Source organism: Callorhinchus milii, unplaced genomic scaffold (assembly GCF_018977255.1).
Source record: "Callorhinchus milii isolate IMCB2004 unplaced genomic scaffold, IMCB_Cmil_1.0 Scaffold9, whole genome shotgun sequence".
Lineage (NCBI taxonomy): Eukaryota > Metazoa > Chordata > Chondrichthyes > Chimaeriformes > Callorhinchidae > Callorhinchus > Callorhinchus milii.
In genome coordinates this window covers 9,284,642-9,305,315 of record NW_024704750.1, presented here as the reverse complement: position 1 = coordinate 9,305,315, position 20,674 = coordinate 9,284,642, and the positions used below count along the sequence as shown (strand labels likewise).

Genomic DNA, 20,674 nt, shown 5'->3' with positions numbered 1-20,674 from the left:
ACTTCAATGAGTTACGCAAATGATGATGCAATTGACATCAGCCTGGAGTGATTCATTTTATTGAAAATCTACAAATACAATTTTACAATATTCCATGTGCAGTTCATGACTGATAAAAGTTCCCGTAAATACAGAGCGAGTGCAGGTACATTGTAAGCTTTCATTATACCCTCATAATATATCTGTATTTCATCTTGATTCTTCTCCAAACTTCCTCAAATATATCACCGTTCATTGATATGCATGTTAAAATTAGTATACAGTATTTCACACATGCCTAATCCAAACTAATGACTGTCTCACTGAGCTTGATTGGAACCCAAAGCTGGATATGATATCTGCCAGGTCAACAAGTCCTGATGTGTTGTTATTGCTCACTGATATCAATAGATATTTCCCATTGCCCACATGACGTCAACCATTCCAAGGCCTTTCTTGCTTTAGTACAAGCAGATAAGCGGCAAAGCCACAAAAGCACACAATTTCCAGTGCCTTTTAATACTGAAACAATTATTTATACAAAATACAGTATAGACAAAATTAAGAAACATACATCATTCATTAGGGACTGTTCAGCCTATTCCAGCAATGAATGAACAGAATCATGAAATTCCAGTGTTTAAAAACATTGCAACTCTCAAAGGAAAACACAAAATAATGTTACTAAACAAGGTTGCGTATGACTGGACTTCAATTTAAGGACTCAAGTACATACATATATTAAATAAAAACATTCACATTTAAGGATCATTAGTTTTTAAAAAGGCAGTTTGTGTTGCCTGTTGCGCCAATTATTGCCTTACTGTACAGTAGTTACATTCAATAATTCTATTCCAGTCTTTGATTGAACATTACGGATTTCATAAAAGACAACCTATTAGGTCTTCATCACTCAGCTTCACACAAACATTCTTAAAAGATGTACCATCAAAGCCTTCCATTTTCACTAGCCTCAAAACTGATGTTTTTCTGCTTACATGAATGAGCGAACAAATCTATCATAATACAAAAATCTAAAATGATGGAATTTGTGAATTTCAGTTTTAGGTCATAAAAATATACTCTGTCATCTACATACATAATCCCTACAAAAGTCTTTAAGACACAATGCTTGACACAAGATGACTCCCATCTCTTCCCCTTTCCCCTCAAGAAAGGCTTACATTTCACAAATCGCGTATAAAAATACCACAGCTAAAGGTTAAATCAGTATAGGCTGGATTATGTGCAGTGTGATTCAGAGACAGCTACTGCTAGAAGTGAATCTATATTTACATTATAAATAGTTAGCATTATAGTAATTATATGAATATTGCTACCACCAAGTGCTGGTACGAAATGGAATGTCACTTTTTTTTCAATAGTTGAAATTTAATTTGTAGCACTGCCTTTCATTTTAAAAAAAGCAATGATCTTTCGGGCAGACTGCTCCACAGCAAATCTGTGACTTGACCGTTTTTTTTCACCGAAGCCATGTAGATGGAACCCACTGAGGCTCTGTGTCAAGTTTGTTTATGAGACGGATTAGCTCCTGGTATGCCTTTTCCAAGTCTGTATTGACAATAGCCGAATCAAAATAGTGGCCGTAGTTCTGTTCCATCTCTCGCGCTTTTTCTATGATATCTCGCAGATCTTCTGGCTGCAACATAAAATTTTAAATAACCACGATGGAGGTGGTGAAAGGGTAGGAAGTAAAGAGGAAAAAAATCAATTTGTATTTTAATATGAATTGTTTATAAATAATATATAAATGCAAGTTGTTGTTTCATTCAGCCATTTTTTACACGTTAAGCTCTTCTAAAAAAAACAATTTGTGTAAGAGCCCCTGCCCTACACTCATCCTCGATAGGGCAATCGACAACATGAATGCCTTTTCTGAAAGTAGGGGATTTGCCAATCCCTCTGTAAAGGTAATAAAATGCCAAAAGTACTGGAATTAAAATTAGCAAAGACCATGTCAAACCCTAACTACAGAAGATTCTGCCTTGAAACATTTCATAAAAATATTAATGGTTCTCTGTAAAGCCAAAAGAAAATTCTAATACTCCCCAGTTCCCTGAAAGTTGCCTTGCACATGGCGTCTCACGAGGCTCTAAGTTGATTAATGGCTTTTCAGAAGAAATAGTGCTCCCTTATTTACATTTTAAAGTGGCATGCAACGATGAGACTGAAATTTCCGATAGCACATCTCAAATGGAAAATTTGGAAACATGCTTGTGGGATGCACAAGTACATCTGAACTACAACTCCTTGTTTGCATCATCAGAGTTTGAATTTCAATATACAACCAGTGAAAATTATACATGGAGAGTAACTGGCATTTGAAAGTGCTTACAGGGGACTAATCTGCAGGGTCTGCTGAACTTTGCAAACTGTTCTTTATGTCACAACATTCAACTGAAGCCCAAGGTTACATTTAATCAACTCACAACAAGATTTNAAAAATCCATAAGCTGTTAAGGATAATACTTTTTGGATTGAAGTGTGACTTTTAAACATTCTTTAAATAATTGTAGACCATGTACTGTTTGAAGTAATGTTTTCAGATGTCAGTGATTCTCAGAAAAAAAACTATGTAAAAGAAATTACCTTAGGATTTTTCCCCTCTTTGGTCAACATCGCACGTAATCTCTCCTGGGAAGGTGGCGCAATGAATATTATGTAAGGTTTTAAATCTGAATTGCGGAGAATCTTCAGAGACTGTAGGGATTAATGTACAACAGTTTGAGAACAAAAATACTGTAATGAGAACTAACTGCTGATATATATTTGTGATCCTATATTTTATTGATAATAATTTATTCCTTTTCATAATGATGGACTCCATGAGGAGAGGTTTGTGTGAAATTGAATGATAAGATTTTCCATTTCAGTTGAGATGAGTCTAAATTTAAATAAGACAATGTGTTGTACAATCTTTCATAATGGACAGGGAAATAGAGAAGAGTCATATATATTAAATCAATGTATTTTCACACACTATTTCAAAGGGTGAATGTATGGAACTCGCTACCCCATAGGGCTGTTGACGCTCAGTCGTTGAACATATTCAAGACTGAGATAGATATGTTTCTTATTGCAAAAGGGATTAAGGGATATGGGGATAAGGCAGGGTTATGGTATTAGCTGAAGTTAGATTAGAAGATCAGTCATGATTGAATGGCGGGGCAAGCTCGAAGGGCTGAATGGCCTATTCCTGCTCCTACATGTTATGTTATAAGATGGATTTAGGAATCCTGATAGAAGCAGAGGAACTAGAATACTGGAGTAAAGTTTTAGATAATTTATGGAAGGAATGGACTTAAAGCAAACAATGTTTCTCCTTCCACATTCATGTTCTGAACCACAGTTGCTTCTTTGCAGGGGTAAATGCTGAATATCCTCCAATTAGTCCATGCAATACACACAATTCCTTGTTGCATTGTAGCATTTAGCACTCTTACCTGTGTGTGCAAACTCAATAGACAGATCTTCGCAGAGTTGATCACTTGCCGTACTGAATCGATGCTGGTGCCATAAAGATTTTTCTCATATTCCCCGTGTTCAATGAACTTGTTGGATAATATGTCAGCTTCAAAAAACTGGCGTGTTACAAAAAGGTAATCACGTCCATTTACTTCACGATCTCTCGTAGGACGAGTTGTATCTACAAATACACACAGGTTAGATGTAGAAATTGTACAATAACAGTTAAAAATGAGTTAGCCATTAAAAGCAAAACAAACTTACGAGGTAAGGCAGCAGCAAATCGATCAGCCTCACTTTCCATGAGTTTTTGTCGGAGTTCGATCTGGCCACAGTTGGGTGGGGCAATCAAAACAATTGGCCGTTTCCTGCTCGCAGGCTGGTGATAGAGTGACATTTCCTCATACGTCAGGATCTCATCATTGTCGTAGTCTTTTGAGAAAATTGCAAAGAGTCACTCGTACAGCAAATCAATTGTGCCATCTGCTCCTAACTTAATTGATCCACACATTGAATTGCTTCAGATACTGTATATTCTTAAAGTTATCTGACGAGAATATAGTTTGATTAACTCCAGATTTGTTCCATATATGGATTTTTCTTGATTCAATTGAATTGACCAATTTATCATGGTTACCAAAAGCTGACAATTATTCTTGAAGGAACTGTTTCTTCTAGATTTTGCAACTTGCCCTCCTCAGAAATCTGGAGTTCCCAGGTCAGATACGACTCCTCTCTTATCAAAATTAAAGAGTGGGGGAAAGCAGAAAATAGATTCTACAATTGTTGGTAAATGTGCAACAGTGGCAATGGGAGATAACATACAATCGTCAGCCAAGAACTGTAAATATTCAAGCCATTAAATGTTTGCCTTTAAATACAGTCACTACACTTTACAGAAGGCTTTGTGAAGTGCTCTGAGTTGTTTGCATGTAATATAGCTACAAATTCAAGTAATATTATTATTAACCTCTAGAGAACACTGACTGCACAAACAAAATGCTTATCCTTTGGCCCAGTGTTAACTTATACTTTGTGAAATTGTGAATTTTGTCAAGACTGTCCAAATTCAGTAAAGGGTAATTTCAAATGGAGACCCTATGTATAAAATTCTAATCATGCTAATCAGGTCCAAAAACTATACTCAAGAATAATCCAATATTTCGCAAAGAAAGTTTTAGTTACATTATTATAAAGTTTGCTGAAACTAACATAGTTTCACTAACTAACTAACTAACACTAACATAATAACATAATGTCCATATTTTAATAAACCAAACCATATAAGACTAACTGGACATAATCCAAGTTATACTTACCATCATTCCGATTAGCATTGTATAAAACCTTCTTCCGCTTCTTCTTATTTTTCTTAGCACACCAAAGTTTACCTAGAGCAGAAAAATAGTTACATTAAAAAAAATTAATATAAAGTGTGCGAAAACTCCAGCTAGCTCCAGACCATCCAGTCCAGCGAGCCAGAATTTCTGGCATTGTAATTGTTTGAATCCTGTAAGCAGAATATAGTGAATAAGCCATCTTCCACTCACGGGATTCAAACCAAGTCAAAGTCGATATCCCTGGCTACCTGAGGCCAGCAAGGACAGTGAGGTGGGAGCATGTGATAGGAGAATGGGCTGCCAGGAGTCCACGTTCAAGTTCACAGAATCTTTTTTTTAATTATTTCTGTTTTGGGTCCTGGTCCCACTTCGGATCCCGGAGCACAATTGTATATCAATTTGAAGTAATAATTGATGATGAGCAGTAAACCAATAAACTACAAATTGTGGTCAATAAGACAAGGTTATAATTGATTTGTTAATTGTGTTCACAATCGTGAACACCCAAATTTTCAGCATAAATTTGAAAATGCTCTTGCAAACAATTCTACTCAAGTTTAGTAATGAACAATATTTCATAGCTAAATTGGGGATTACAAGTAAACGTATCTATGAATTTAGAGGAATAAAGACTGTCATTTAAGTGCAATTCCTGTGGTACTCACGTCTGGCAGTCAAATCTGGAATTCAAAGTTTTATTGTACAACTGTTTTTATGAACAATGTAAATATGTAAAATTATACAAGATAAGGCATGTTTCAAGGTAGCAATGCAAGATATTGGTTGAACTTTCTTGAAATTTTACCTTCAAAATCTTACAACAGTTTGAACTATTAGTTTGTGACTAACCCGATTTCTCTGGCTCCTTGTCTTCCTCAATGGTTTGTTTCATTGCTTCTCTTTGTTGCTGAAAGCTTTTCCCTGTTCATCATGCAAAATAAAAAGATTACTTTCAATGACAGATATTTTTGTAATAAGGGAAATTAAAGCTAAAGACATTCATCTTTAAGATGAACAGCTTCAAGAACAGTGCACCTTCAACTGTTACAGGTGTCAGCCTGGCTCAGTTAGTTGTACTCGTGCCTCTGTGTCACGGACTTTAGTACATTGTTTAGGGTGACACTCCAGTTTCAGGGAAGTGCATCCTTCAGAGGAGACATTAAACAGAGGTCTGTTTAGGTAGATGTTAAAGAACCCATGATACTATTCGAAAAGAGAAGGGCCACAATCCGCCACATAAATTAATTATTCACCTCCTGTCTGTGGGACACTGCTGTTCCAACTTTGTCTAAAATACACCGTAGCTACACTTAAGTTGTATGATGTCCTCTGTGACATTTCAATGCCGTGATAATGCTCTAAATTAAAAACAAGGATCATTAGAGATTATTACCCAAGGAATGTTACAATCTGGACTGGGAGTGGGTAAAAAAGAATGCATTTACAAAATCATAGCAGAACTTTCTTGTGTGATTTGATAACACTAAGCCACGTCCTACAAATCGCTCACCACAATGCAATTCAAATACAAACAAAATGATAGGTGGTGGGGATGATGGTGGGAGCATAATAAACAGTGAGTACGGTGACTTTAATTTCATACCTGGGATAAGTCCAGCTAAAGGTTGATTGTCTTCATCTCCATCTCGGTAAGCCTGCCACCAGTTAGGATCTTCTTGACTGATTACATGAAGTATGTCTCCTTTTTGGAAAGACAGTCCCAGCTCACGACAAGGAATATAGGGATCATCCGAGGGATCATAATCAAAATGAGCTTTCACATGCACCTGAAGAAATAACCAGTCACAGAGTTTTAATAGTCAAGTTATATATATATATATACACACACACTTAAAAAAACATTTTTTCATCTTTTAATTTAATCTCCCACCACCAAAAAGCACCACTGTGAGTGGATATGGCCATCAAATACAAGCAATGTGGATGCATAGACAGTGATGGCACTGGCGCCAGTTTTTTTCCCCCCTTCTTGCAAGAAAAAAGTAAAATTGCTCTAGTAAGGCAGAACTGATGTCAGGAAATTATGAAATCTAATCTCTAAAGCAGACAAACGGGAGTTTGCTCATTTAAAAAAAAAGTCTCACAGCTATTTTTCACGCAGTTTGCTTACCACCATCTCCTTAGCAGGAGGATTCCTCATCTGTTGACAGGGAATCAGTACAAAGGTGAGAGTTCCATGCATATCAGCCTGTAGTAAAAAAACATTAATCTGATTGTATTAAACACCATTATTCTTCAATTGAAAGTCTATAGATCAAGCACAAAATAAAAATTTAAAGCATTCTTAAGCATTGTTTTGAGTTTTTAAACTCCATTGCAGAAATAATTTTCACTGTGGCCAAAATGTCTAGAACAAAATCAAAGCACATACCAGCAAATCAAAAACCTCATTGACATCTTTTCCACGAATTTCAATTCCATTTATTTCAAGGACTTCATCTCCTTCATGCAATAAGCCACTCTTCTCTGCAGCACCTCCCTTCACTATACGACTGATAATTACAGATTCCACATCATTTCGTACGGTTGCACCCTGTATATTAATACAAAGGAACATAAATTGCAAATATATTACGTAAACCCAAAGTGATATTAATCACCATAGCATTATGAAAGCATTTGTTTTCTCCCAGAGAATTGCAAAATGTCTGGCTAACTGCTCACAGTCCTCTGCCAATACCAAATGGTCAAAAACTCTCCTTCACAGGGAATGTGTCTGACATTTGCTCACATCAACTAAGATTGGAAACTTGGTTGGAGGAAAGGGGAAGAGATATTGTCCTGTATGTGCAAAAGTGATCCTTTTTGGGGCAGCCACTAGATGGAGATGGCGGACCATACAGAAACTGAGGCTTTTAAGAGATGAATAAGCATGCAGGAAAGAACAGACATTATCCAGCTGTTGCTCATGAATTGTTGTATACTATTAGCTTATCTTGGGATTACCACAGATGCCGATTTTTGAAAGTGGCACTGGCAATTTATCCCACCTTCTGACAGTAGGTATAGAAGAAATTAAATAAAGTTGCAATAGCAAAAACTGTTTTTTTTAAAAAAAAAGTACTGTCTAAAACTCCACAGGAAGTTGATAGAAAATCATCTGTCAGTTGGTGCTTTATCACAAAGGTTTGGTGTGGAAAACTAATCAAGACATCACATTCATACAGAGCACTCACACATATACCATCATAGTTAATTATTTATAAAAGAGATTCTAGGACAGACTGACCAGTGGTTGACATATGGATGAGGAAGAGAACAGCCAAGCAAGAGAATGTAAAATGAGAGAAAATCTAAAATCAAGACTTTCTAAACATCATATAAAAAGATGAGAAGGAAAAACACAATGGAGTTTACATAATAATAAATAATAATCCTTGCATTTGATATAGTGCTTTTCACATCTTCTAGATGTCTCAAAATGCTTCACAGAATATACTGTAAAGTGAATTGACTGTATATTTTGTGGACAAAACGCAGCAGCCAATTGCCATAGCAGTGTCCACAAACAGTCATGGATTGAGAGACCAAATTATTACTGTTTTGTTTTTCTTGAAGGATTATTAACAGGCATGTGGAGTAAGGACACTTGCCCAAGGTTTCGCCCTTCTAGGAATCGAACCCGGGTCTCTCGCTTGCGAGGCGAGTGCTCTAGCTACTAAGCTACAGGACTATATGATCAGATACTTCTTGTAGCAATTGAAATAATTTTAGCAAGATGTATGTTTAAGAGAATTGCAAAGATTTTCAACCTACATAGACAGGTAGCTGCAACACCAATTACAAAATGTTCAAGAATTTTCACTCCAAAGACAATCACCACATCTAACATTTGACATGATGAGAAAAGAACGGCATTTTACCAATAAAATTGTGTGTGAGTGCTCCATATGAATGTGACTTCTTGATTATATTTCCACATCAAGCCTTTGTGTTAAAGCATCAACCTACAGATAATTTTCTGTCAACTTCCTGTGGAGTTTTAGGCAGTGGAGTGCTTTGTATACATGCAAGTTGTTGTTAAAGTTCTTTTTAATGCCATTTATAGTGCAAACAGAAAGAATGAAAACTAAATTTTAGATTGAACACATTCATTGTTTGTCCTAAAGAACTGATTTTAATTGATTTGATCAAATCATTTGATTAAGCATTGCTAGGGTGAACCAAATATGTTGACCTGTGCAGAAAACATGTAGTAACAGACAGAAACTGCACATCGGCCTCGCCTTAGTGAAACCAAGTGTTTGGCAGAACATTGGCACTGGTAACAAATGAGCAGAGCTATGCATAAAGTGTCAAGTCTTGAGCTCCAGGAATGTGTTGCAACACTGTTTTAAAGAGCCCCAAACACAGTTGGTATGTGTTTAGTATCAGAACTTTTGTCAGTATTGAACAGTGAATGGGCTTCACAGCAAAGATTCTGAGCTCAAGATTGCAAATGAAAAAATGTGAAGTAACTATTTAGATTGAATATATGTACTAAATTCCTGGTGCAATGAGACCATATTTCAGTTTCAGATTTACTGTTAACAGTCATGGTTTGAAAGAATCCTGCATAAAAATGAGGTCAAACTAGTTGGGTTTCTAATGTAAACAATTGGTAGCCTTCTACATCAACTGTCTGTAAACTATTTCACTGAAACTGCATTTACTTCCTACTTTGAGTTGTACGTTGCTAAAATGGCTCACGAAAAAAAATCGAACTGCTTTATTTTATTCTCTCAAAGAGAAAAGGTGACTCCAGGCAAACACCATCACAAATAAGTATTTAAGGCCAAGGATCAACTCTGAAGATAAGATTGTCCTACTTTGATTAGTTAATCATTTTTTATAGGGTCACTTCTTTAAGCTTTGTGAAAAAATGATTTGGGGTTGCTTAGGTTGAAGTGGATGGATAAGCATTTTGTGAGCCAGTAAATCTTTATTTCAGTGCATTTGTTGCAATTGCAGAACTTTTTTAAAAAAAAGTCAACTGAGCTTCCAATGGTATTAAAATGGTATCCGATTGCAGATTTCTGCATACAAACTATCATAAACGAGCAGAAGTCTAAAATCAGGTGTTAGCATTTTAACAGTTCAGATCAATGTGATGAGGAGCAGCAGTATAAATCAGGCTTTCATCCCCACATTCTTTACTACTGAAACCAAAATAGCCCCCCCTCCAGCTGCCCCCCTCCCACATCTTTCAAACAGAAAAACAAGACAAATAAAGACTGAACTTTGAAGCTAAAAAGATTGCTCAATAACTTTATGCCCAAGGAGGGGTTCCAATTATTAAAAGTTAATTTGGGTTTGCTGATTGATCATTTTAATGAATTTCAATGATTACAAAATTAACATCAAAACATGAACCAACAAAATTCAAAAGTACAAGTCAGTGGTAGGCCCCGTGTTTTTTTCTATATTTAGATATTCATGATTAAAAGACCCTGCAGTCTACTTTAAATTTGGGGATAAAATTGAAAGTGACATTACAGCCCATTCTTTACTTCATGCTGCACTGCTTTTACATGCAAATTTACCAGTGCCATTCATAAACTTGAAGAGGGCCAACTTATTCCCGATGATACAATCATTTTTGTAACTTACAAACAATGGTTATGAATAAATGCCTTAGAAAAGAGGTTGCATTTGTGAAATGCCTATTCTGTACTACTTCATGGAAATTTGTGTGCCCAATTTCTTCATTGTGTGTGAACTCAAAAGCCACTTAATGATATCACGGGTTGAACAAATAAAAATTGTATTTGTGATGTTCATCATTTAATGTAGAAAAGGAGAAGCACAAGCCCGTGACTACCATTTGGCCTTGGAAATCGGTTATCACGAGATTCAAGAAGAACTTTAAAACTAAAGTTTAAGAGTTCGTGGTTGGGAATAACTTTAAAAGGGGATGGTAGTAAACTGAACTGCCACAAAACCCTAAAACTGTTGCCAAGGCAGCCAGGAGAAATGGAAAACAAGATGTTTTGTGTGCTGTCCGTTGGCAATGAGACCTGCACAAAATGTCTGCTGCCAATTGCTTTGGTTCAGCATTTTGATGCAGAAGCCTGTAACAGAACCTTCCTTGATACGACTAAAAGTATGTAAAAGGTGTTTCCTTTAGAACATTCAGAGTTATGTAGGACTTCAGGAGATTACACTCCCCCTTAACAGTCAAATGATAAATCTTAAAAATAAAAAAATTGTCATGAGTTGACTAAATTTACAATTGGAAAATACTTGTGTATTAAACAGAGATATAAATGCTTTGGGGGAAGTAACAAGCCTAGCATGTCCATTCCAGACACAGAGGAATGTTCATGCATACATGTTTCTCAGTCTGGTTTAGATACAGTTAACATGACAATGAGTTTCTGTGCGTGTCAAGACACCTAGCTGACCAAAATAACATCCATGCCTAGAAAGTACACAAACAAATACACAAGTACACATAATATTTTTGTTTGGCTTATTCGGTTACATTGTATTTGGTGAAATGGATTGAGAAAAATCAGCATGTCAAGACTAGATTTTCATGGGCGGGTTCAAATATTTCAGGTCAGAACTCTTGCTTCATTTTTGCATGCAACTTTACTTCCAATTGCATAATACAAGCAATGTAATGACATATATACCATAGTCCAAAACCAACATACTGCACTTTATTTTCTGTTTTTTTTTTAGTATTTTTAACAGAACATTTGTGGATTGAAGAACTGAGGAAGCTGAATTAATGATTGTTAATATGAACAGACCAAGAGATGACTCAGCATCAATGTGTATACCAATTCAACAGCCCACTGCATGTCACATTATCAGCTCAACATATCTTTGAAACCAGGAATACAGCTGAAATATCAGTACTGTATCTGAACTAATATTTTTAAAGAATTCCAAAAGAATAAGTTTTATTCATGGTTTAATTTTCAGACTGGGGTCCTGATGGAGCAACTCAACAATTTACATCCTACAATTCTGATTTGTAAGCCTTTGATTTTCAAGCAATGATAGTTTGATTAGCCTGACAACCACATTAACAGTTTTAAGAGTTGATCCATCTATTGAAGTTAGTCAAAGTAAAATGGTTTGACTAAAATAGTGGAAAGATATTTTCAGTATTATTTTTCATCTCATACAATTTAAAAGTGTGTGTAAAAAACATAAGCAGTGCTTGATACTCACAAGGGGAATATCACGAGCTTTATCAATTCGAACAATTTTCACAGTCTCTCCTCCATACTGTGCTACTCTCTCATAAACATGATCTTCTACCGCTGGTTCCAGTAGCATTTCCTGCTGTGCTACTCCATCGTGGGCCAGAAGCAACGCCTAGAGTGAGCAGAGATCAAACAAGTTGAAATATCAAACGTTCAAATTCATTTATGCTGTGTTATCAACCAATTCACTACCCATTACACAATTATCAGTGCTCAGCAAACTGTCTCAGATAATCAGCATTGGTAATAGATAAAATCTATATCTCTTGGATTGTACTTTTTAAAAGTTTAATATCAGTTTTCATCAAGTTATATTTTGTATGAAATAACCTGTTGCTCAGGTTCATATTTTCTTCCTAATTAACAATTGAAAACCTACATTGCTCTGAAAGAACACATTTGTATGCTTGGTATACTATTATGAATCAAATGATGCCAACATGTCTTCGGCAGCAATTTATTATTTCGCAAGCAATCATTATTGCACAATCACAGTTCATGTCAACAACAAGTTCATATCAGTAGGAAGTGAAGCTCAATTTCCACATCTGATAAAATAATTTTCCTTTCTGCAACATATATATTTTCTAAACAGACAAGTAGAATTGGTTTTCAATTGGTGAAATTTTAAATGAAAAAACTTATTCATTTTACCAAGATACTTGAAAAGCAATTAAGAGGCAACTTCCTACAATTATTCATCTCTGATAATCTCAAATAAAACAAATCTGTACAACATTACCATTCCTCAAACAGAACATCTTCCAAACTAGTAACTAGGAATGGAATAGTTAATAAACATTTAACTTGATTTACCCATTTGAACTTAGTGTAGGTTAAACAGGATTTATATAAAAAAAGCAACATAGATGACACACTGTACCAAATTACTAGCAAAAACAAATTCAAGGACATACTTCAAAGTGCGGAGAAGCAAGAAGAGCAGTAAGTTCTTGTCCATCCTTCTGGTGACTGAGTGTCAAAACCTTTTGAACCTTAAAAGAGAAAAGGGACCATTAATAGACTGCCGTTCTACATGTGCACAAGCTTGCAGTTCCACAGAAATGTTGACCATTGCATTTTTCATGTCATACTTTTTTTTTACTATACAGTTTGCTCTATGAAGTTTAAATTTAGCAAAAACTTTTGGATTTGTGATCTTTGTGAGATCATGGACCTATAAAACATGACACTAATCACCAAGATAATTGGAAATCGCTGTGAAATTGAAGAAGTGCTGTCAGTACACAAGGACATCTGGCAATAGAAAAGGGTGATACAATATAATAATAATCCCTGCATTTGATATAGCGCTTTTCACGTCTTCTAGACGTCTCAAAGCGCTTCACAGAATATGCTGTAAAGTGAATTGACTGTATATTTGTGGGCGAAATATAATTTTATGCTTAGCAGGCAGGGATAATCACTTAAAATTTACCATCCTACTGAGATCTTACTTTTCAAAAGCCTCAATAGTTCAACACTAGACATCATTTCCACATCCCTTTCTGGTATGTATCTGTGTGAAAACATCAGTGCAGGGATCGGGATTGAAACTCTATGCTCAAAATGCTTAGCTATCATTTACAGATATAAATTTACACCATGACATTGAAAACATTACCACATCAAACTAATTGGAAATATACAGAAATATTTCATATATTACAATGGACACACTGCAGATGAGTTTATTTCAGATATATCTTCATTAGTATTTTCACAATAGGGATTTGGTTTCAAAAATGCCTGCCGTAATGTTGGCACTAAATAAGACAAGTCCTTTTCTAAACCTTTATCCAACAATAAAGACAAATGATGATCCAGTTTTATATCAGCAATGTTCTGGTGTTATACATTCATAATTGCTAGGAGAATAGTTGGCTCCGTTGTTTTATTTTAGCAATTGAGAAGTATTCTATTATTATTGTAGAGCAGTTAATAGCTGAATGCAACCTTTGGTTTTTACTTTTAGCACCCTCAAATAGTAATTCAAAGCATTTAACCAAGCATCATAAATCTTGATTATTCTTGACGAGCTTTTAAATGACAGAAAAAGAAGCTCTTTTGGAGGCTATGAAAACACAACAGCTGGCATTCTGACAAAAACATGACGTTCCAATAAACAACTACAGCAATGTTCTGGATCCTTCCAGCAAGCTTTAATTGCATTGTGTGTGGACAATAATGCAAACTGGTGCTAGAGGTTGGAAAACAAATTGTATGTTAATGTAGTTTACAACAGCAATGACTTCTATATACTAAGATATCTAAATTTGTAACTGGTGATATTTGTTGCACGTTTACAGTGTTAAGTTGCGAAACTGAAACTTATAACTTGTCTAAAACCAGGTTCTAATGTTCCATTCAACTTATAATAAAAAGTGCATCACGATTGGCAACATATTAACATTAACTTCTTGTTTGTTTGGGACATTAGGCAGCATTGTTACTATAATTTTCTTCATAACATGATACTGCGTGTCTTGGAATTGAGCTCTGTCAGTTTAAGGGGTACTATTATGAGGAAAGGGGTCTGTTAAAGTGAATCCTTAAACTGAATATTCTCTGAAGAATTCCAAAATATCCCCTGGTACTGACTAGAAGGCAGCAAATATACAATTTCTATGGATCTATTACAGGGAAACCTAGTTATAGCATCCCTCAATAAAGCACTTTCTTGCCTATAGCATTGGTCTAGTATGAATGTGGGCTAATTGGAAGAACAGGATACACAGCAGCTGAAGGTATCTAGCAGGCTTCCCATATTAAAAAAAATCTGACTTGTAATTTCCTGCCAATTTTTGACAAGATGGGATCATTATGCAATTTTGCCTTAAAAAAACATTATTTTTGGTACAGAATCACTTCAGGCTTAAGATGGGGACTAGCTTTCAGATTTCAAAGTGATGTATTCATTGCTCAGATACACACTACACTGCAGTTCTTTCATATCATACTATTCCCAAAAGAGAATCTTTAAAAATTGAAAAAAGAGTATTCTATTTGAAAGAGAATCTCCAATGTGAATATTGAGCCAAGAGAGTCTTTATCTGAAAATCATTATCATATCCTGCCATTCATTATTCCAAATTAGCTGAAACATACCTCTTGAGACAGCTCCTGAGCAGTGGAATTAACAGGGTAAGGTGGGCTCATCTTGTTCATGTGTACAGCCACGGCATTGTGGATATTAAAAGCATTCTGGAAGTCCTGGTTTTGAACCAACTGCAAAACGAGCTTCACATCTTCCTCACTCTGAGGATCAACCAAGCTTTGTTGTATGTGCTTTAGAGAAGACAGCAGCTCTTCCACTTCTATAGTTTTAAAAAGGTGCTTTGTCAGCAGAATCATTCTAAAAGCACTTCATAACTTAATTTAAGAAAGACAATGCTCAAGATTCAGGAAATTATAATTGTATACAATTGTCACAAGTTGCAATGAAGTATACTAACTACAGTACTTTAACCACACAAATCTTTCAAATCTTAAGAACACACTACAGGAAACAAATTTGTGGCTTCAATTTATTTTAAAAAGTTACTGCATATTTTATTTAAACGCCAAGGAACCACTTGATGAATTTTGCTCAACTACATACCTAGAACTTTAACTGCACTGCTCGGTCCCTCTAGTACAAAGTCTTCCTCTTTATCAAATGTAGGATTATCAATGCCCACTTTGGGCTGAACTTGTGCCAGTTTCTTCAATCGAATAGAAGCATTAAGATCAAGTTCTTGGTTCTTTCCCTCCTCTTCTCGCCTGCGTCGGATATCATCCTGTTGTTGACGAATCCTTTCCAACTGTGTACTCCGACGGATTGGCAAAGTCCTGGAACCCAGGTCACCAGGACAATCCACAGCCATTTCCCTGTGTCTTGGTGGTTCATCACGGGATGAGAGGTCCATGTTCTTAGCCTCACCATCAGAATCTTCTGTGACGTGCCCATTCATGTGTGAGGTAGTCATGACGACAGCTGAAAACTTTAACGTATCTTATTTGATTAATTGTGCTTCCATTTCTCGAGATCCACGTGACTGGTGCGGTTGTTTCTTTTCACGAAGTTCACATGGCCGTGCATTCAAACTTGATAAGGTCACTTCAATGGAGACTTGCCTGGAAATTCAAATAAAAATCTTATTAGAGTGAATGTTCCCTTAAATACTGAAAGATAAAGTCATTGATTCCAAACTTTGCTTTTAAGGTATTTATTCTCAGAATAAGTGATTGGGTTTGACAATCATGACAGTTTACCCTCTCTGTGGAGAAGTACCTAGTCTCCACTTGTTTCCCTTCCAAATAGCTGATGAGAATAGAAAGACATCAAATTTCTTGAGTCACAAACCTATACCCTGCTAACTCCGTAGCGGAGTATTAATATGCGTCCACATTACACTAACCCACCAGATTGCGTGAGATGCCAGCAGCCACATTGTTGAAACAAGATGCCAGATAAGATACTATGCTGGGTGCAGAGAAGAGGGAAGGGAAACCCTTAGAAGGGGCCTTGTTACCCCAGGAAATGCAGCATTCAGATTAATCATCAAGGATTGCCTAAGAGCACTTATGATTTGTGCTTTGCATGCATGTGTGTGTGCGGGTGAGTGAGGGGGTGGGAGGTAAACAGGTGGGGAATAGAAAGAAAGGGATAAAGGAAGGATAAATAAAAATATAAAATGTTACACATAAAGATGGAAATATTTATGTGGCAGCAGTTAGAAACTAGCTGTTATAAAAATATAACAAATATGTTGCACCATTCCAAAATACAATATCAATGATTTGCAAACTCATTTATAAAAATCAGCTACTGAATATGAAAATATACCATTAGGCCAGGCTGACCCTCTCACCCAAGCACCCCATAAAGTAGAAATTAACACTTTTGCAATCTGTATCAACAATTTTAGATCTGTCACAATAAAATACACAATAAAATGTCAAAGGCTGATCATGCAAATTATTGGATCTTTCTGCCACAATCCTGCCTCTAATCTTCAAGGACAAGATTGGGTGAATTGATCAATGTTTTGATTTTTAAGAACACATCTGGTCTGGCGGGCAGATGGCTGATTTCAATCAAAAATAAATGCTACTACATTTTTTGATGTTTAACCGAAAATGCAAACAGCTTGCAGATATAGATTACATTCCAAGAACTACCAGCACATCAGAAATTGGTCTTTTAAAAAGTAAAGTCATCATGCGGTATAGGTAAATCCATTGTGATACCGATACAAAATGACATGGCTCTCTTTCAGTAGTTTACAAGCCTTAAAAATCAATAACATAGCATGCAATAAACAGAGATCTTGAATCTTAAACTCTCCCACTCAAGTTGAACAGCAACAATTTTGATCTTAAGCAAAAGCTTGACACAGTCACATTTTTCAGCAGGGTGCCTTTCTACTCCCACGACAATTTTAATTGAACTCCATCCTCCCCAAAGAAACGTCTGAATGAATTAAGAATCAGAACTGAAAAGAGCAGATATGAATTCTCAATGGCTACAAACAATACAAACAGAAAGTCATTTTTTTTACAAACGAAAGATGCTGCCAGTTTTTAGGGAAAATGTTAATTCCAACCTTCATTAAAAATCAGTACGCCAAAAATACAATCTTAGAGGAATAGGAATAGAAAGCAAAAGGAATACCAACAGCATGCTGCAGAAAAGAAGGGAAAAAAGGATAGAATCAACATAGTAGAGTCCTAAAATACTGGGAACCTCAGAGATAATGGCCGTTTCAGAAAGGAAACAATGAAGAAAGCCCTTTGATTTCATCAATCCAGTTATCCTATCACAGTATCAAGTGGTTTCTTAATATGTCCAGCACCTGGCCTCTAACAAACCCTTCCAAAAACACATTCCAAATTGGCAAAAAAAATAATTCTTGCTGCCTGTCCTAAAATTGCCCTTCATAATCCTAAACATGTGCCCTCTTGTCCTGCTATCTCGGGTATCAAACAATTATTTTGGGTTTACTTTCTATATCCCATTTATAATATAATAAAATGGGCTTACTTTCTCTGTCCCATTTAGCATCTTATATTCCTCTATAAGATATCCACTGAGACATCTCTTTTCAAAGCTGAAGAGCCCGAGTTAATCTCGGGGTTCCTCTTTGCTCATTCATCTAAATCTGGGGATCAGTCTTTTTACTTGCCTTTGCTGCGACTCAAACACCTGTGGCCCTCACATCAAGTTCAAAATGAACTGCATACAGTACTTCAGCTAAAGCTTAAGAGGAGTATAGCTGGAGCATGACTTCTGAAGATCTGAACTAAATTAACAATTTTTTTTTGAAGCAAGCCAATTGGGACAGTTACATTTTTTTTCTGTTTAAAATAAATATAGCCCAGTATCCAGTTTGCCTTGTTTATTTGGATGTGGTAACACGTCAACAAATGCTCCTGGGTCTCTTTCAACTTTTCCTTGTTAAATTTGATCCCATCCATGGAAGTATATGAACCTTCTATTTTTACTTCCAAAGTTGAGGACCTTGCATTTATTTGTGTCGAACTTAATTTGTCAGTGATAAGCCCACGGACATACTCTATTGAGTTTTCTGTGTAATTTGATCAGAAGTAATAGTTTCTCTAACTATTTTGGAGTGTTATACTGTATTTAGTTTCAGTTCAAATTAAACCTCAACAGTTATATAAAACCCAATTCATTAGTTCTGTCAGTTATTTTAACGAGACCTTGGAGGCAAGCCCAACTCTGATAATTCTAAATTAATTTAAAGTTTCATCTTAGGGTGCACCACATTCAAGTTAGAATATTGTAATTAAACATAAACTCCGATCAGCAAAAAGTCAGCAATCGGACAGTTATCACAGGCACGTTTACACTTCGGCTCGGACAACGAATTTAGCCCACATTTAGAATAGGGTCATCATCTTATTCTTTTCAATTCTGTTTAGCAAAATAGCAATTAGCGTATATTAATGAAAACACACCACGTACATCTTGTGTATAAATGCCCCAAATTACCCTCTGATTTGCTTTCCTCGCTTATAACTTCCCCACCCCATACTCCACCTCCTGTTTTTTGTGGATTTTTAAATGTTTCTACTCCTCCACCTTCCAGTGCAGCTGGATGTCCTCATCTCATGAAGATTAGCATTCCTGTGGCATTCTGAAGAGCTGGGCTTCTGGTTTCTATAGAAACAGCTTTGTCAGCCGCCATGATGCTCTGGCACCACACCAGAAAATACTTGCATCACACCAGGAGAAATACCACATCTCACAGTTTTTTCTTTCTTTCTGTGCTTCTTGGCCTCAAGTCTGCTCAAGTTCTGCAATACTGCTTACGAAGAGGAAAATCTTTTTTTTTTAAAAATCGAACAATTTATTCAAACGCACAACGGCAATAGTTAGCTATTACTAGCCCAGACAGCAGATGGCTAAAGCTGGGTCATAAGAAGCAGTAATGATGGCAATAAAGCCTATAAGGAACGGCACTCAAAGTATCTGCTCTAATTATGTCAATCAAGTCATGGCAGGGAATTATACCTGATTAACAGTTGGGTGACTCAAGTGGGTTGGCTCAATTCGTTTTGTGATAAATATTCCATGAAAGTAGATTACCTTTGAAACATCTCGAAGACATGTATCAAGCGCAAGGATTATTATTTTTATTATTATTATTACCAACTAAGGGAAGATCAGCTACTGTGATGGCAAAACACAAGGGGTACCTGTGAGTTGAGGGTTGCAAGAATGATAGATATCTCTCAGAAAGATTAACCATTTTTCAATAGGCGTTTTAAATTTGAACATGTCGATGTTTGCTGTGATAATAATAATCCTTGCATTTGATATAGCACCTTGTCATGTCTTCGAGATGTCTCAAAGTGCTTCACAGAATATACTGTAAAGTCAATTGACTGTATATTTTGTCAGCAAAATACCAGTTAAAACAAAGTATATGCATCAATTGTGATAGAAAGGATTATTTGGAAGCTTGTGAGTTGGGCAAAGTTTCTAGACTTCCCCAAAATATGTTCTCTAGCTACGTTACAATAAACTTCAAGGATCACAAGAATTTAATGGGCGTGAATCAGTCAGTTAACTAGAATCCAATCTTAGGTCTGTACACCATTTTTTTTCCAGACTTCAAATTTATTAGCCTCAGTGTACATTTTAGAAACTGTAGTCATCAGTTCCTGTATTTTAGCTGTTTTTCTCCAGCTAGTGAAAAGTAATAGGAGAGTACATTTTAATAAAATTGAATCTTCAACAATTTTTCTTATGTTTTTCTTCTGGTTCTGGAATAAAGTCGCACATTTTATGCTCTGTGTAAAGTTTATTGTGAAGCATAACTAGAGCTTATGGTGCATCTGTAATTTCGAAGTAGTTACTTGCAGTTACTTTGTAGTTCAAAGTGTTACTTGCAGAATTGTTACAAAGAACATAGTTAATTTTATCTTTCCTGCCTAAAAGACAAACATAATAAAAGTGAGCCTGAATTCTTGCAAGACATAGGAGAATGAAGCACTGTACCAGCTTCAAAGACTGCACCTAAAAATCAAAATCAGTTTAAATTGTACGTAACATCAAAACTAAAATCCTATGCCTATAAAATGTGGAATTACAGAAAACAATTGCAGACAATTTCATTTAAAAATATACTTTTAAACAGA

At 35.9% G+C, this 20,674-nt stretch overlaps 1 protein-coding gene across 3 annotated transcripts in view; it reads right to left on the bottom strand.

Moving 5' to 3' along the window:
- Positions 1-355: 355 nt before the first annotated feature.
- pals1a (protein associated with LIN7 1, MAGUK family member a) overlaps positions 356-20,674 on the bottom strand; it is a 37,811-nt gene continuing 17,492 nt past the window's right edge. For all 3 annotated transcript variants that reach the window (XM_007888086.2, XM_007888085.2, XM_007888087.2), the window contains exons 2-14: positions 15,627-16,141; positions 15,134-15,342; positions 12,943-13,020; positions 11,991-12,137; positions 7,198-7,359; positions 6,937-7,014; positions 6,409-6,592; positions 5,655-5,726; positions 4,785-4,856; positions 3,730-3,897; positions 3,444-3,646; positions 2,590-2,700; positions 356-1,639 (exon numbers count right to left, since the gene is read on the bottom strand). In XM_007888086.2, the coding sequence (XP_007886277.1) occupies positions 1,463-1,639; positions 2,590-2,700; positions 3,444-3,646; positions 3,730-3,897; positions 4,785-4,856; positions 5,655-5,726; positions 6,409-6,592; positions 6,937-7,014; positions 7,198-7,359; positions 11,991-12,137; positions 12,943-13,020; positions 15,134-15,342; positions 15,627-15,993 (2,028 nt within the window). In that variant the 5' untranslated portion in view covers positions 15,994-16,141 and the 3' untranslated portion in view covers positions 356-1,462. The remainder of the gene's footprint in view (positions 1,640-2,589; positions 2,701-3,443; positions 3,647-3,729; positions 3,898-4,784; positions 4,857-5,654; positions 5,727-6,408; positions 6,593-6,936; positions 7,015-7,197; positions 7,360-11,990; positions 12,138-12,942; positions 13,021-15,133; positions 15,343-15,626; positions 16,142-20,674) is intronic.